This window comes from Ostrinia nubilalis, chromosome 9, assembly GCF_963855985.1.
Source record: "Ostrinia nubilalis chromosome 9, ilOstNubi1.1, whole genome shotgun sequence".
Classification (NCBI taxonomy): Eukaryota; Metazoa; Arthropoda; class Insecta; order Lepidoptera; family Crambidae; genus Ostrinia; species Ostrinia nubilalis.
In genome coordinates, this window is record NC_087096.1 from 10,615,505 (window position 1) to 10,633,105 (window position 17,601).

At 37.2% G+C, this 17,601-nt stretch overlaps 1 protein-coding gene across 2 annotated transcripts; it reads left to right on the forward strand.

Moving 5' to 3' along the window:
• Positions 1–788: 788 nt before the first annotated feature.
• On the forward strand, positions 789–12,607 carry LOC135074618 (ubiquitin carboxyl-terminal hydrolase nonstop). 2 transcript variants are annotated; one of them, XM_063968976.1, is made up of 8 exons: positions 789–1,148; positions 1,806–2,041; positions 2,237–2,302; positions 2,683–2,848; positions 9,156–9,266; positions 9,985–10,124; positions 11,248–11,886; positions 12,159–12,607. In XM_063968976.1, the coding sequence occupies exons 1-8, from the start codon at positions 1,029–1,031 to the stop codon at positions 12,211–12,213; spliced, it is 1,533 nt and encodes a 510-aa protein (XP_063825046.1). In that variant the 5' UTR covers positions 789–1,028; the 3' UTR covers positions 12,214–12,607. The 2 variants fall into 2 exon arrangements, with proteins under 2 accessions (XP_063825046.1, XP_063825048.1); XM_063968978.1 differs by lacking the exon at positions 2,237–2,302.
• Positions 12,608–17,601: the final 4,994 nt, after the last annotated feature.

The window sequence follows — 17,601 nt, forward strand, 5'->3', positions numbered from 1 at the left end:
TAGTCGTGAAAGAAAAGTGGTTCACAATGTGTTAAAGTATTTGTCGAAGAGAAATACCAAGGGTTCGGACAATATTTTCATTGAATAATGTTTCCAACAAAGGTTGTCAAATTGACTGACATGTTTATCGTATAGTACAGTCCACTATGAAAATTAGCTGTGGTTTGTTTCAACTACCTATTTTAAAGTTTTTTGTCACTTTCTAAGTGTTGAATTTTATGGAATTGGGAAAGAAGTACCGAGTTTGAAGCGTTCATGAGCAGACATTGCAGTTGAATATTCAAGTTCTGAATTTGATTATTGATGAATAATAAAATAAATCCTACTAGCTCGATTGATGGTTTCATTTAATTTATTTAAACCAGGTTACCTATAATAATATTTTTTCGTTAATTTATGAAAATATCAAATTAGCCCGTAATCCTGAATCCTGATACATAAAGTTAGCCTATTAATTTAACACAGGTACGACTGTACTCAGTGTTGCACTATCAAATGCAATTGACGCGCCACTATGCCAGGGTTTTTATGTTCCTGGTCAGGCTATACCTATCGATGACGTTGATTGATTAGGTTAGGTTGGACGTTAGTTGCCAAGTTTTTAGGACTAGGTATTTACACTCACTAAATCTGATGACAATACGCAATATCCCATTTAATCAGTATGATAACCTAATTGAAATTTCAATTTAAAGGCACATCACTTTTGACAATAGAAATTTAATGTTGCCATTAACAAATTTAGTTTAGCTATTTTATTTTTGTAGTGGCCAGTATTTTTTCTTTTCTGTCTTTTGCCAAATCGCGAGTCGGCCGAGTCGAGTCGAGTTTTGAGAGAAGAGAACTCGCCCCCCTCAACCAACACCATTCATCATCTGTCCTTCGTATCAAAATAAAACCGGGTCTTCTCAAAATTCCATAAAACCCTGTGATCAAACCACTTGTTTGTATCATGCTTTTCATTTAAATAGTTTAATTAAAGGAGGATCGTGTGTTTGCAAGCCGGTGTAATAATTTCAAGCGAAATAATGAATGACAATGGATGCATACACTTGAATAACTTTAAGGCTGCCAAGGGGACAAATCCATATAAAATTGTGCATGCATTTTTTGTGTCTTGTACGTCTTTGGAAGCCAGGCGTTACAAGGTAAGTGTAGAAATTAAGGGTGGTATAAAATCCTAAACATCGGTCATATTATTTGACGTTTTACAATACGCTAAAATGTATTTAGTTTGATAAATTGGAATACATTGTTATAATGTTATGTAGCGGTACATATTACGGCCTTTTTGCGTTACATTTTCTCATCTATTTGTGCCGAACATGGTTAATCAGCTGATTTTGTGATCTTTGACCTCGGAACAGCTGTTTGTGGAATCGTATCGTTTTTGTCGCATTGTTGTGTTGCGTGATTCATTGACCAGTATTTTAACGACAAATTACATTAATACACAAACAGATTACTGAGTATGTATCCTTAATTGTCAGGTATGTATTTATACAATGATGACAAAGGATGTAAATTATTATAAAGAGTAAACATGTAATTTGTTTAACCTGAAGTTTAGCATAGAATGCCAAGGCATTAAGTTCGCCATTAATACCAATTTATATGCCATTAATCTTCTTTGGAGTTAGGCACAGTAAACAGCACATCAGACATGTAATACATTTACCAATTACCAATATAGCCTATTAGAACATCATTAAAGATATCACACACTAGCTTATTTACAATTTAAAAATTTGTACAAGTAATTTACAAACTTGATGTGATGTTACATGGTATTTTATTTTCCACAGGCAACATCATGCCTTTGTTTTGCCTGTGGCAAGTCGGGGCCCCGGATGCACTCGTGCCTCCACTGCATTTACTTTGCATGCTATGCGGGTCACATTCAAGAACATTCAAAATCCAAGAAGCACTTTCTATACATTGACCTGAGCTACGGAAATGTTTTCTGTACACAATGTCAAGATTACATCTATGACCGGGAGTTAACTGAGATTGGGATGAATCATCGACTTAAAGAAGCCAAGTAAGTGTATACTTTTACGTTTGTTATTTATTTTTACATATTTACTATCTTATTGAGGTGCTTGAACTCTACAATGTAGTTAATTTCTATGACGTAGTTACTGAATAGTTATTGAATATATTGTGTGCTAAGTTTCTACGGACCATGGATAGTATTTTACTGGCCAAATATCAGAAATAGAATCGTTCGTTTCAGCCAAATGACGTCCACTGCTCTGCAAAGGGTTTCCATAACGACCGGTCCTGTGCTGCCTGCTTCCAGGTACTTTTGAAATGGAATATTTAGTTACATTTTTTAAATTAAATCTGAATGACTTGCACTCCAGTATTTTTTTTAAATCTGGGTAGATAAGTATCAAGTCACTTAAAAACATACACATTGTACTGACAGTGCCTAAGAACTCAAATGAGTAGTATAGCTGAGTATTTAAATAGTGTTTGCTAATCTTAAGGAAACCCATGTAAAAAGTGTATGCCATTTCTTCTTTACATGATACACCAATGTTAATGTAGGCACAAAAGACAAATTTATGAAAATATTCACACACATTACTATTTAAACATTTCTAGTAGATAAAGCAAAGTCCAATATGATATTATTCATAATAGAATTGTGTAGTTTAACACTAAACTTTATCTTAGGTCTTTGGGCATAAGTGTGCCATTCATGCCTTGGCTGCCCAACACCAGCGAGGCTCTAGCGCTGCGGCGACTTCGGAAGCGCCGCCTCATCAGCCCGCACACCACCATAGGGCTCCGAGGGCTGCAAAACTTGGGCTCCACCTGCTTCATGAACTGCATTGTGCAGGTATTTATAGATTTAATTTTCTTTTATGTACAGTACAGCACATCAAATGAAAAACTTGTGTTACTACAAAATAACACCTATTACAACAGCATCAGGCCTGGTTTCCACCAAGACGGACCGTGGCGGAGAATTTTTCTATAGAATTTGACAGCGGAAGGGGCGCAACGCGGCGCGGAACAGAGCTGTGCGGAGTGGAGAGTAGATGTGGTAATAATGAAATCTGATTGGTTATTCATAACACCAGCCTTGGTGGAAACCAGTCCTAAGATACTACAGTGCTTAGCTTTATGTGCCATGGTCTGTACTATGTTAGATTTGGTTAACTATTTTCAGGATTATTAAAATATCAAGACCAGGGGGTTCTGCTCAACATTACGTCGTAAAAAATATTCTAACTTGGGGATTTCAACTTAAGACGGTTCCTAATTGGAATTTGATTACAACGCCATCTTTTCCGTGATCTCCACAATGCCGTGGCTGACTCTTATGTTGTTAAATACGAATTTAGTGGGATATTTATAATTTGCTTATGTGATAGGTAGGCACTAATATGTCTAGTAGTTGATTTGTAGGATTGCTGACATATAGCTAAAACCCTTGGTGAGCTGTTGCTGTTATCGCCCAATGAGGCTCTTGATTCTTGGGGTCTAGCCATACCACACTTATCTACAAAGATAGAAGTCATCAATGTGCAAGAAATCTTTCTCTATTTCATTTTCCAAATCCAAAGCTATTTTATTACAGTTAGATGGAGAAATTTACGACATTGTTACGTACAAATAATCTTCCTAATGATCATAGTAAGCTTTCAAAGTGCGCGCAGTTATAATAGTGTGGTATATCGTCTATCTATTCCAGTTTCGATAACAATAGCATTAATAATTAAATTCCTGCTTCCACATTCCTCAATCTGGCCGCATCGATTCTGCAATCGAGCTCACTTTATTACGCGTTGAATTCAATTACTTTGCGTCAATCAAAACGTGTTTAAAGTCCATTCGGACCATTAAACTGTATCTCTCTGGAAAACTTTGAACGGAAATTGTTGGAATATTCTGCAAATCTAAACCTTAATACAAGTAATTAATAAATTCTTGTATTCAATCTCAGCAATGATTAATGGGATTACACCGAAATGTCCTCTGAATTAGAGGCAATGTCGTTTAAGTAAATAAATCTTCTTCGGCTTCTCAGAAGTTGCGCAACAACTAGCTATCGATTAGAAAACCTTCAGCTCAGAGGTAATATAAATGTCAGAGGTAATAATATTCCAGGTGCCTAATGTTTTCTTGGGCAACAGATATAAGAAATAATACGCTTAAACCCGAATGATCATAACAATATAGAAATCTGCTTGGTCATATCAGTAACCAAATCACTACGTAGCATTGTAGGTATTATATCGTTTTTAAAAGTGACTTTCGTATTATTATTTCTGAATTACACGACACCCTCATCTCTTACTTTTTTCCTTTCTTCAAGAACCGTAATTCCTCATCTGCACTATTACTACCACTAAGTTACTAAAAGAGAGAACTAACAGCCTGCTCAATAAAAATAGCGACGAACCTCGAGCCCGGGCTAGTTTTCAATTCTCGTGGCATTCGCGTCTCGTTCACTGCAAGCACACGTGTATTTGCATGAATAACATTGATTTTTGCGATTCCGTTTTGGAGGACAAATAGCAGGCTACATATTCTACACGTATTTTGCACGTTTTATGCAGTACGTGGGTCATGAATAATGATTTGAGCAACTTAGTTGTGGCCTGAGAACTTGCTAGAAAACTTCGGCGATCTAATTGTAACTCTTAAGATATTTTGACGCTGAATGTAACTCTTGGAGATAGGGATGACGTTTTTATTCTTGTAATACCTGACCGGGTTGATATATAAAATGAGGACAGTAATAATTTTGTTTGTTTCCCTTTTTTACAACGGTAGCGGATTTCAAGTTGAAACATATAGACTCAACTCCATCCGAAAATCTAAACTTGCGAGAAATACAGTTTTCCCGGTCTGGTTTTTCGCTCGCATTTTTCCCTTTGAGCTAGAAAAATCTTAGGGACCTAAATGAATAAAGTCTCAGTGTAACTAATGAGCACTCATGATGAAAAATCTACCTATGTGTATAATTAATGTAATCCCCTGCGCTCTCTCCAGGTTGCTACTTACACGTGTATGGGCGACTCTCACCGGGCGCCCACACTATCTTTCAGACCACCTACGTCATTATTATTGCAGTGACGTCATTCATTTGTGCTTTCAGCTCCCACGCCCTTTTGAAACTCTTTCAGTTTTGATCTTGAGAACTTAATGAGCTATTAAAGACGTTCGGTTATTATAGGCAATAAGGTTCTTTGAGAAGGTAAGATGGTTTAAATAGGTTGCCATGACAGTTAATTCTCATTAGCCTTTAGAATGGTTATCTTTTTTTATATTCTTATTGAGAAGATTTAGATGGATTAAGGCGAGCACGCTCCTTAATGCTTGTTTTCAGGCTACTTAAGAAGCTTTCTTTCCATTTAAAAGTTGATCTTTATCGATTTTTCAAATATATTTATAAGGGATGAGATTGTGAAAGTAAAGCTTTCATTTTTGTAGAGTTAAAAGAGTAAGTAAATATCATAAAGATTTTTAGTATTTGCTTAACAGATCATTAAATCAAGTTGGCAAAGCCCTCGCGATTTGATGGTGACACAACATTACAAACGATAACTTATAAAAAAAGGTTACCGACTCCAATTTAATGATGTTGTAAAAATGTATATTTATGCGGGCACGTGTAATTCTATAGAAACCAATTCCCAAAGCGCCCATAAAACTTCCCTCTCAGTCCCGGTAAAGCCTTTTTTGTACGAGTTCATGGAAATCGTAGAAAGTAAAAGTTTAATTAAATTATTTCTTTCAACGATTGCTAAATGGAAATTACTGTCTCGAATTTTATAAAACCGAGCAAATTATAAAACATCGCTGGCAAACTGCGCAGCACAATCTGTATGAAGTTATCTCTCTGGGTTATTCAGATAGGTAAGTAGGTGCTTGTTGGCGGTACCTACTTTTCCATTAAATTTGCCACAGAAACGTGAAGAAACCCAACAAATAAAACTTTCCTTGGCTAGCCGTAGTTATGACAAAGTACGCAGCATTTGTCAAACTTCACATTGTAGTCGATAACGGGGTCGCAAACAATCTTCAAGTTAAAAATAGCGAGTTAATAATGCTCATTAAAAATGTAAGGAGTCAGAGCGATCATACAACGCAGGTTCTCAGGTATAGAACTTGCGCAGTCTAGGTTTATCGTTATTCTTTGTTCAAAAAGATGGCTGACGGTACACAAATCATCGATTTTGAAATGTCTGGGCTGAAGCCTTGAAGGGCAACAAATGATAAGCTCCATTTATTTTCTATTTCAGCAAACATTTCACGAATACAAACTAAGGAGGACCAACTTTTGTAGTTCCAACCGAAATTAACTGAAATTTAATACTCAATTATTTCTCTTCAGTTTTATAGAAGTTCTAAAGAATCTGTACTTAAATACATACTTCTTAATTTAGAACTTCTATAAAACTGAAGACAAATAATTATTATGTTTTATCAAATACGTTTTTTAAAACTAATTGCTTGATTGATGTGATTTATGATCTTTATTAAAAAGAAAGCTTAAACTGAGAGCTCAATAAATTTTATCTTGTTTGCTTTAAAGCTTCATCGTTGTGTGAATTTTATTGCGACGTAAAATTAAACGCCCACATGGGCAGCTCTACAACGAAATGCAATAATGAAATGCCTGGAAATTTTATTATCTAGACTCCAAAGGTTATGTTACAAAGCTTTAGATTTCCCAGAAAGGACGTTGGATGTTTGCTTTCCACTCGCAATGTACGTGGTACTGCTTCGTATTTATTAAATCCCGCTCCCTAGGTAAATTCAGTTTTCCCTGTAACTTTGAATCTATTTGCAGCGTCCGTTATTGATTTTCCTGGTCGAATGAAATCAAAGACCGTTGTGCCTGCATGTACACAGTCGACAGCACATCAAACTATTTGTTTGGTGCAATATAGTCGCTATTACAACGATACAAGATGTCATAATGTTTAACTTGGCGCACTGTCCGTACAAACTGCGGACGGAATATTGCGCCGTATTTACAGTGTATTCCATGACATTCGTAGCGTTCCCGATAATTGAATTAATTAAGCTCCCAAAATGTTTTCAGCCTCGCTTTGCGAATCGTATAGTGCACAATGCACATATATGCATTTGTTAGTTACGTAAATCCTCTTATGGAAAAGCTTCTGTAATTAAATTAATATGAAGCTTTTGTTTTATCCTGTAGCATGGTGTAAACAGGTAATTTTGCTTGTTATTGTCTGTCACATAAATATTCAGAGTAATAAACAACTGTATTATTCACGTTTTCAATCATCAACATTAAGAGTAGGCGCACACCGTTGATTTTTAGTTGGCCGATAGTTGTGCCCGATTTTAAATTGTATGAAGAATCGGCCAAATCGAATCGGCGTAGTGTGCGCACTCCCATACATGCCCATACTGATCAACTGCCCGACTATCGGCCGACGAAAAATCAACGGTGTGCGCCTACTCTAAAGCCAAAGAAATGTTCCTCCACTGAAGTTTTGATTGTTACAGGTTCTCTATTATGTTTCGTTAGAAATTGCGCTTTTAAATTACCTATCGACAAATTACTAAGCTTCGTTACAGTTATGTTCAGCTAGCTAGTAGTAGCTAGTTGGATAGTCAATGAAACGTTTCATCTATTGTTTGATGTCTTCATTATTAGAAGTTAATATTTAAACTGATTTCAATTAAAATTATTGTATTGTAGCTATTGCGAAGTAAATCACTACAGTGGAAATGTACAGACACCTAGTCTAATTCTAATGTCCTTTGAAGGGGCTTTCAAATTTAATAATACGCGTCACAACATATGAGTACGACGTACTATTATGTATAGTCTGTCTGCGATATGTGTAGTGTAATGTCTGTGGAAAGTTTTGAACCTTGGAATAGGTAGAATGTGTATCAAATTATCGCTTTTTTTCATAACCTTGCGCAGTAAATCCCAGATTACACCTACCGAGTATTCAAATTGATTGCGACGTAGAAATTGAACGAATTAATAAAAATCTGATGTCGCGAGTCACCTTTAAAATTTTCCATCCAATATGACTTGTTAGATGTAATAGCCGAGCTGGTACGTATTACTATGCAATTTAAGTTGTCTTTCTGCCTTCTACATTCACGCTTCGTAGCATATTGGACGCGACATATTGCACTCAATCAGCTCCGCCCCGCTCGCCATATGCGTAAATTGACAACGCATTCTGCTCCGATGGGCTGACTTCGTAATATAGGGTACTTAACCCATGTATTATCTTTCTTTGTTGAGCACAAATATGCTTCCATACCATATTTTTGGTTTAAAATCAGCACTTCTCATGCTCAATCATTGCGATATCAATCCACGCAGATTTTTTCGTGAATCGTGATTGCTCAGTGATAAAGCTGATAAGCTACAAAAAGATGCAATGACCCCAGTCTAATGTCCCATGGAAAGCAATAAGCCACATTTTTTAAACCTACATTTACACGTGTATTCTGTGAAATTACTTTGTGACCTCGTTTATAAATAACTTTAGGGGAAGGACTTACTTTACTGGTATAACCAGACTTAACTACTATTATTATTATAGCAGCTATTGTACCTATCGTATTGCACATTCGCAGTTCGCAGATGCAGAATCTTTATGTTTGATTAAATTAAAGAGTCACTGACTCAAGATTTAATTTTTCGATCTAAATCGAACTAGGTCATCATCATTCAGTTAAAGAGCGCTTTATATCATGATCTCCTGCTTTCTTAATTCAGCTATCTTCTTGAGGTCGTCGATCCATCGAGCAGGGGCGGCTCCTACACTACGTTTGACGAGACGTTATCGCCATTCCAGAACTCCTTCACCAATTCTGCGATAAATATGGCCAGCCCACCGTCACATAAGCTTGCTACATTTTTGTTGGAACTATATCCATTTACTTTGGTCTTTTTCTGAATGACCTAGTTCCGGATTTTATCCCATTAAGCGCACCAAGGTGATCGGGTTCAATCCTGTATATGAGAGTACATATTTTATACCGTACGATTTTTCAATAATGCCTATCTTTTATGGACTCATTAGTTCCATGGACTCATTGTTCATGCTCAGCATATTATTTTATTAACTTTGTAGGTTGTATAATTACTTACCTACTGAACCAATGTAATATTGCCGTTTTTATTGCAGACACTAATTCACACTCCACTGCTCCGGGACTACTTCCTCGGCGAGAAACACAAGTGCAAGGCGCAGAGCAGCGTCAAATGCCTCGTGTGCGAGGTCTCTAAGCTGTTTCAGGTGAGCTCTCATGATTTTGTATAGGGATAGTGTAATATTTGGTATTACAAGACTATAGGTTGCAACCATGACAGGACTATTTATCGTCTCTCTCTTTTTCCTTGCCTTTTATTTTGTGTATTTCGCTGTCTCGCTGAGTTATGTCAGTAGAATATGAAATAACATTACAAAGGAACTATGCAGCACTCTTGTATCCAGATGACCCTTGTACACATAACCACAAGCATAGCCCAACGAACTCCTGGAATGTGTATACCACAAACTACGAAGCGTTTGCAATTTGCATGCATGTAAACCAGTGTTTCTCAAACGTTGTTCTTATTGCCCCGTAATTTTGTCACTGCCCTTTCGTGAACCACTCAATACTTTTTGTTTCGGGATTTATGACAGTTCAACTATCTCCCAGAACTTTGTTTTTATTGACGGTCAAGCTGTATACATAGATCGTTTCATCCACGAAGACGCGCCCCACCAATTTTTGGCCGAGGGATGCGCGGGGTACGGGGAATTTGGACCGAGCAATCGACAATTTAGCGTGTACCGATAACACTCAAACATTAGCGGAAGAATGGTGGGGCGCGCCTTCGTGGATGAAACGATCTATAGATCCTGTTTCCTGGATAAACAGGAGTTGCAGTGATGGGAATGTGAGATGGGAGCAATCACGTATACCAAGTCGTGACCCACCTAATGGATAACACTTGTGACCTCTTCCCAGGAGTTCTACTCCGGCGCCAAGACGCCGCTGACGTTGCACCGGCTGCTGCACCTGATCTGGACGCACGCGCGCCACCTGGCGGGCTACGAGCAGCAGGACGCGCACGAGTTTTTCATCGCCACGCTCGACGTGCTGCACCGGTGCGTACCCAACGCTTCCACTTGCAGCGTGACGTCATGAGTTCTACTCCGGCGCCAAGACGCCGCTGACCCTGCACCGGCTGCTACACCTGATCTGGACGCACGCGCGCCACCTGGCGGGCTACGAGCAGCAGGACGCGCACGAGTTCTTCATCGCCACGCTCGACGTTTTGCACCGGTCAGTAATATTGACTTCCATTTGACAGCGTGACGTCATGGGTTCTATTAGGGTGCCAAGACACCGCTGACGCATCCACTTGCAGTGTGACGTCACGAGCTCCACGTGGCGGGCTACGAGCAGCAGGACGCGCACGAGTTCTTTATCGCCACGCTCGACGTGCTGCACCGGTCAGTAATATTGACTTCCATTTGACAGCGTGACGTCATGGGTTCTATTAGGGTGCCAAGACACCGCTGACGCATCCACTTGCAGTGTGACGTCACGAGCTCCACGTGGCGGGCTACGAGCAGCAGGACGCGCACGAGTTCTTTATCGCCACGCTCGACGTGCTGCACCGGTGCGTACCCAACGCTTCCACTTGCAGCGTGACGTCATGAGTTCTACTCTGGCGCCAAGACGCCGCTGTCGCTTCCATTGGCAGCGTGACGTCATGAGCTCCACCTGCCGGGCTACGGGCTACGTGCTACACCGGTCAGTCTTTATTGATCTTACAGGGTTCTACCTGTAGTAATTTATCTGCCAAACTATTCGTTGGTTTCAGCCGAAAGACGTCCACTGCTGGACAAAGGCCTTCCCCAAGGATTTCCACAAACACCAGCCCTACGCCGCTCGTAAACAGGCACCTCCCGCGACCTTCACCAGATCGTCGGTCCACTTAGTGAGAGGCCTGCCCGCGCTACGTCCTCCGGTCGTGATCGTCACTCAAGAACTTTCCTGCCCCAGCGGCCATCAGCTCCACGAGCTATGTGCCCCGCCCACTGCCACTTGATTTTAGCGATTCCGCGGATTATGCCAGTCACTTTGGTTCAAACTATTTATTATCAAGTGGGGAAAAGGCGCTTAATCTTCTTTACTGAATTCCATCGGATTCCATCGTTCATTTTACGGAATCGATTTCAATACAAGTTTATAGTATCTTCATATTTTTTCTTTTAATTCCAGGCATTGCATGAACGGCGTAGAAGACACCGAGCGGCGTGAGAACGTGCGCTGCAACTGCATCATCGATCAGATATTCACGGGCGGGCTGCAGAGCGATGTCGTCTGCACGTCTTGCTCCGGAGTCTCCACCACTATCGACCCGTTCTGGGACATCAGCCTCGACGTGGCCGGCCCGGGGTCCCTTCAAGCCTGCTTGGAGCGTTTCACTCGCGCCGAGCATCTTGGCTCCGCTGCTAAGATCAAGTGTTCCAATTGCCGCGCGTACCGCGAATCCACGAAACAACTGACGCTCGAAACGCTGCCAATAGTGGCCAGTTTCCACCTAAAACGCTTCGAGCATTCTTCGCAGATCGACAGGAAGATATCCGCGTTCGTTTCGTTCCCCGCCGAGTTGGATATGACCCCGTTCATGTCGACGCACCGTCGCGCGGTCGATGTGGGCGCGGCCGATAACAACAACGCGCCTGAAGGAATATTCGAGGACAACCGCTACTCGCTGTTCGCGGTGGTCAACCACCTGGGTTCTTTGGACGCGGGCCACTACACGGCCTATGTACGCCAGATGAAAGGCAGCTGGTTCAAGTGCGACGACCACATGATCACCCGCGCGTCTCTGCGCGAGGTTTTAGATAGCGAAGGGTGGGTATTATACCTTATTTATTACTTAATTTTCGTTTTAACTCTTTATAGGACTTTGTTCATTATGACCACCTTAATTTGAATGTTATTTCGCTTACCATAATCAATGAAAATGTTCAATAGTATCTTTTTATGAATATTCAAATAAAGCAGTCACAAGTTCTCCTCATATATTTTTCTGAAGAGTGAAGGTCTTGAAAAGATTTCTTTAGCTAGGATTTTGTCGTCTTAGCATACTTACATGTAATTATCTATTGTTTAATTATTTCCAGGTACCTGCTCTTCTACCACAAGACTGTTCTGGAGTATGAGTGTGAAGTCTCATAGATTTTATGGGGACAGGCTAGTTCATACGAAAGTTATCTGCAAAAGATATTATAATATCTTTGAACCTGACGTTCGTATCACATTAGTCAGATTTGGGTTTGCTTTTAGTTAGGAATAAATACTTTCAATGTGGTAAGTCATGTCCCCTACGTGATATTAGCGCTTAGATTCGAAAGAAGTCTACTGTCATCTTAAATTGTATCTTTATGGGGTATACTCACCGGGAGCATTCCCTTTACAAGAATTCGATGTGCGAGCGTTTGTTAGGCACGTAAGAAATTGTGCAATTAACCCAATAATTGCAAGGCACTCAACTTCTCAATATCTTCTACCTCATTTCAGCCCTGTAAAAGTTTCTTCATGGTTTCTATTGCTATACAACATTGCGTTCTGAATAGATAAAGATCTAGTGTAGATTGTGTTAAACACCCTTTTTCCTAGCCTGAACTGTATCTAAACTGTGGCTAAATTCACATTCATTAAACTGATTGGTCAACAAAATGATTCGCAGAACTTTACAAAGCGAATGCTCCTAGTGAATATGCTTTTTTTGTGGAATCATTCACGAATTTGTTAGTCTTAAGCTTTAATGTAATCTTATCGTAAAATATATTATCCATAGCGATGGTTTACACAACAATTATATTGACGGTTTATTATGAATTGCAAAAATTTACACACGTTCTACTTTTTTTTGACACTAAGGCTGGGTTGCACCATCTTACTTTAACTTTGACAAACGTCAAAAATCTGTCAAACTCCATACGAAATACAGCGGTTATCGTTATTGACGGTCAAAGTAAGATGGTGCAACCCAGCCTGAGTGTTGCTTTTTTGAGCTACAGAGAGCAAAGAATTCTTACACTGTGTAAATTCATTAATTTATTTCATTGAAATACAGGGCAAGTATCTTTACCGTTGCAGCTAGCTACAAGAAAGAAATATTAATGACTTAAGATTCTGTCTGCAGTACACCAAGATTTTTCTAAAAAAAATAATCCTATAGTTGCAACGGTAAAAGTAAATGTGTTTATTACCCCATCTCAAAAATCCACCCTGTATTAATGTATAGAGTAGGTAGGTAGGTTAGGCTGCTTAAAGCTAAAACATACAAATGTTTTGCTTTATGATGATTTATTATACCAGTATGTAAAATCAAATTGTAATATAAATATTAAGTAATGCATATTATGATTATGAATTATGTAAAAAGGTCAAGATCGTCTCATTCCTATTTAAAAGAGATATTTTTTGTTTATTTCATTTTATTGTCTACAGAACAAATGTTTCAATCTACCTCGTTTTCTCGTTCGCATTTCACGAGGATCTTGTAAACTGTAAATAAGTGTTCTATCGAAACACCACGCTATAATGTGGGATTAATTATTATTATTTACAAGATCCATTCATTTCGTAAAGATAACTCTAAATTATTTCTTCTACAATTAAATAATAACTCTTGTTCATGTCAAGTACATAAATGCAACAGATTTACGATTACCTATGACCTATCTTTTTGTTACAAAGTGTCTGTTTTTTGCTAGAGTGAAGCCAACTTAGCATAGTCCTTTTTTCTAACTTGATCCATCTATCTATTGTAGGATATCAATGCTAACATTTATTCTAAAATCTTAATATTGTAGATTATATTATAATCTAATATAATCTATCCCTGAAAAAGACAAGTAAATCAATCGATGTTGCATTTTTACTGGCGAGGGTAATAGAAACGTTTTGCATAAAAATAGTCTGAAATTAACACTTCTTAAAAATACCTATTCAACTTCAATATACCATACTGAATTAACCATAATCCAGAGTTATCTTACCTCATGCATTTGACTTTACTAATGTAAACGTATTTAGTTATTTTCGCTGATGTATTTGGCATAGTGGGAATAAAGTAGTTGGTAATCTTTGACTGAACTGACATTAGCTTAATGTGATATTTAATATTTATGACTTGTATTAAACGTAGTTAGTTGTATGGTTTTACATTTCTCATGTAGTAGAATAATTTTTGTTTTAATGATATTGCTTGATGCAGCGACGCGGCGCAAATGGTTCAGATTGCGTTTTAATTGGAACAATGGGTTTTTATTTTACCATTATTTATTTAGCCTGTGAGGTTAATGTAAATCAACTTCACTTTTAACATTTGAATCCTTGGAATATTTTAAAATACTAGTCACAAATTTATAAACAATGTTTGGAACATATTTTAAGGATTGCAATTGAGACCATTTGTTTGTCCGTGCCAACAATGAAACAATTTGATTTGCATTTAATAATTTAGTGACGAAGATCCGAGCCTAATCAAGTTTCGTACTATTTTAGTCCATAAATATTATAATAAAAATAGTTAAAATGTGATAAAAACAAAAAACAATTTCAATATTACAAAATGACATCGCAATTCTTATTTTGTGTATTTATTTAATGACAAATTATGCTTATCTTCAAAATATAGAAATAATAAAATAATATTATTCAAGATAAATAGGTATACATAAAAAAATACAAAATACAAAAATATTACAAAACAGGTATGTATTTCGAATTATTCGTAGTTTAAAGTTGATGTTGTGTACAGTTTAATCATGGATTGTCGTTGCCCTATAACTCAACATTTAAAGATCTGGTTGTCTCAATGTAATATTGTAGGTACAGTGATATAATCCTCTTCAAGAGCTATCTTAGACTGGTAAGGTATCTACTGTTTGTTTTGTAAAGTATCATCTTTATCGTTTATAGTGCCTGATGATCTGAAATATACTTAATCAGTTACTGAATTCCAACTAGCCTTTACGTTAGCAGTAAAGTCCTGCTGAGATAAAGGTGTAAAATTTCAGATTATTTCAAGAGCCTAGGTCACTCTAAACATGGAGATGAAGCTTTACAAAACAGAAATCACTAGCAGTAAATATGTACGTATTGTACGAATCCATATTGACGGGGATTATGGAATGTATTGCTAAAAATATTTGATGTACTGTTGTTGTTAACCTATAATTATAATAATATGATCCCAATGAACCTGTAATTACCTATTTCTTCTATCCTGTTTTCAGTCATACGTAATGACATGTATGATCAATCTATATAATAAAAAAATACTTTAAAATAATACTTCTTTTAATTTATTACAGATTTTATTTTAAGCGATATTCTTTGGACAATTTCACACAGCGCTATCTATCCCCAAAGTAAGCAATTAATATGCTTGTGTTATGGGTGCTAGCTTAACGGATATACTACATAAATACTTTTTTTTAATACATTATACATAGTAACAACTAACACCCAGACCCATCACAGAAATTTCAATTTCATTTAAATTTCTGCCCAGCCGGAAATCGAACCCGAGACCTCTCGGCATAGTAGTCCGTTTAGAACCACTACTGCCACTACACCAAATGGCCGACTTGTGTGATATTAAACGTAACATCTGATTCTGTCAGTCTGCGGAACTGTTGAAAATTTTTAATCCAAAATTTCTCATCTAAACTCTTACGACGGTTCTGAAGTTATATCCCACACATTAATTCGAATCTAACTCAAATGATCTGTTTTTATTATGATTAACGCATCTCGGCTAATCATGAAATCAGGCGTGCTTCAAGGGTCACACTTAGGTCCTTCTCTGTTGTCTTAATACAATGTCTCTATTGACAAGAAAGACTTTATCAAGAAAACCAAAAAATTAATTAAATTTCAACGTAGTATACCTAAACAGTTAATTCTAATGAAAGAGAAAAATCTTTTAAAAGAAAAGCTTAAATCATACAACTTAATAATAGAACAAAACAAAAAGTTGTATGATGACAATACTTTTAATCTTACATGAGAAAATCGATGACTTGGAAGTTTATCTTAAACAGATCCAATCTCGGTATGAAATGGCACAGAAACAAATCAATGAACATGTACTGGCCACTTCCGAACTTGTTGACCTATGTAATTATAAAACTGAGCGTTTTGAGTCCTTATCAAATAAACATTCTTGTAACTGTATTAATGGCCTTCAGCCCACTATAATACCAAAGTCTACTCAATCTGAGTCGGGGCAGGACACATTCGCTAAATCCCAAACTAATGTAACTGATTTGCCTAAAAAAATTAGTGCTACCTGTAATGAAGGGAAAACTTTTATTTATTCTGATCAACTTGGTCAAGGGTTGGGTTCTATGCTCAGGGAGCACTTGAATACACAAGTATTGAACTATTGCTATCCGGGTAGGTTTCTTACAGAGATAATTTACGAAATTAGTAAAAACCAAAAATTAGATGAGAACTCCAATGTTATCATAATGTATGGTAATAGTTACTTAGTAGATAAAAAGAGTATAATTCAGAATATTGACCAACTCTTGGATTTGCAAAATAGATTAAAATTTAAGATAATTTTGTGTGCTTTACCCTATGTAAATTCAGGGTATAATTTCAATAAGATCAACAAGAAAATATTTGATTTAAATATACTAATGTATAACCTGACTTATCGTCATAGCGACGCACTTTTACTCTTTGACATAAATAAATTTATTTCTAGCTTTAAGTTGACTGTAGATACAATGTATCTCTCTAAAAAATTAAAGAATAAATTAGCCTCTTTGATTGCATTCAATATAAAATGTAATCATATTCATAAAAATAATCATAATCAGGGTACTAATAATTTGATTTCTCACTATGTAAATAGGAATAATATTAAGACTGTACCTACTACTAGTTGTTTAAACTGAGGCACTCGACAAAGGCCAAGTCTGGAACATTCAAGATTGTTCATCAAAATATTCAAGGCTTGACCAGCAAAGTTTTAGAAATAGAGCTTTTCTTAAAAAGTTTTGACATTAATGTAATGTGTATTACTGAACACTGGCTTAAGAAATATGAAAGCTCTCTTTACATAGATAATTATCAGTTATGTAGCGCGTTTTACAGGAAGTCTGCCATTCACGGAGGCTCCTTAATATTTGTCAATAATAATATTAAATGTAAAGAACGCAAAGATGTAGTAGGGCTATCAGTTGAGCGTGTTATCGAAATTTCCTGTGTCGAGCTTGAGAGTTACATAATTGTATGTGTGTATAGACCCCCTTCTGGGGACTTTGGTATTTTTGAAGCGGCTATTGAGGATGCTCTTAATAAAACTTGTAACAGCAACAAAAAGGTCTTAGTTTGTGGAGATTTTAACGTCAATTTACTAGATAGCTCATCATCATATTCTGTAAGACTACTTTCCCTTTTTAAGTCATTTAATTTGTTTAGTCAATTTAAGGAGCCAACTAGAATTACGGAAACCACAGCTACTTGTCTAGATAATATTTTCTCTAGCTGTGTCCCTGACAAAAAAGCTGTCATACACAATCTTACGTCAGATCACTA

Bases quoted from the DNA above. Each gene is read 5' to 3' on its own strand.
- LOC135074618 (XM_063968976.1), top strand. From the start codon at position 1,029: ATGAATGACAATGGATGCATACACTTGAATAACTTTAAGGCTGCCAAG. The intron at 1,149-1,805 runs GTAAGTGTAGAA...TATTTTCCACAG, and splicing joins TGGAAGCCAGGCGTTACAAG to GCAACATCATGCCTTTGTTT. The intron at 2,849-9,155 runs GTATTTATAGAT...TTTTTATTGCAG, and splicing joins TCATGAACTGCATTGTGCAG to ACACTAATTCACACTCCACT.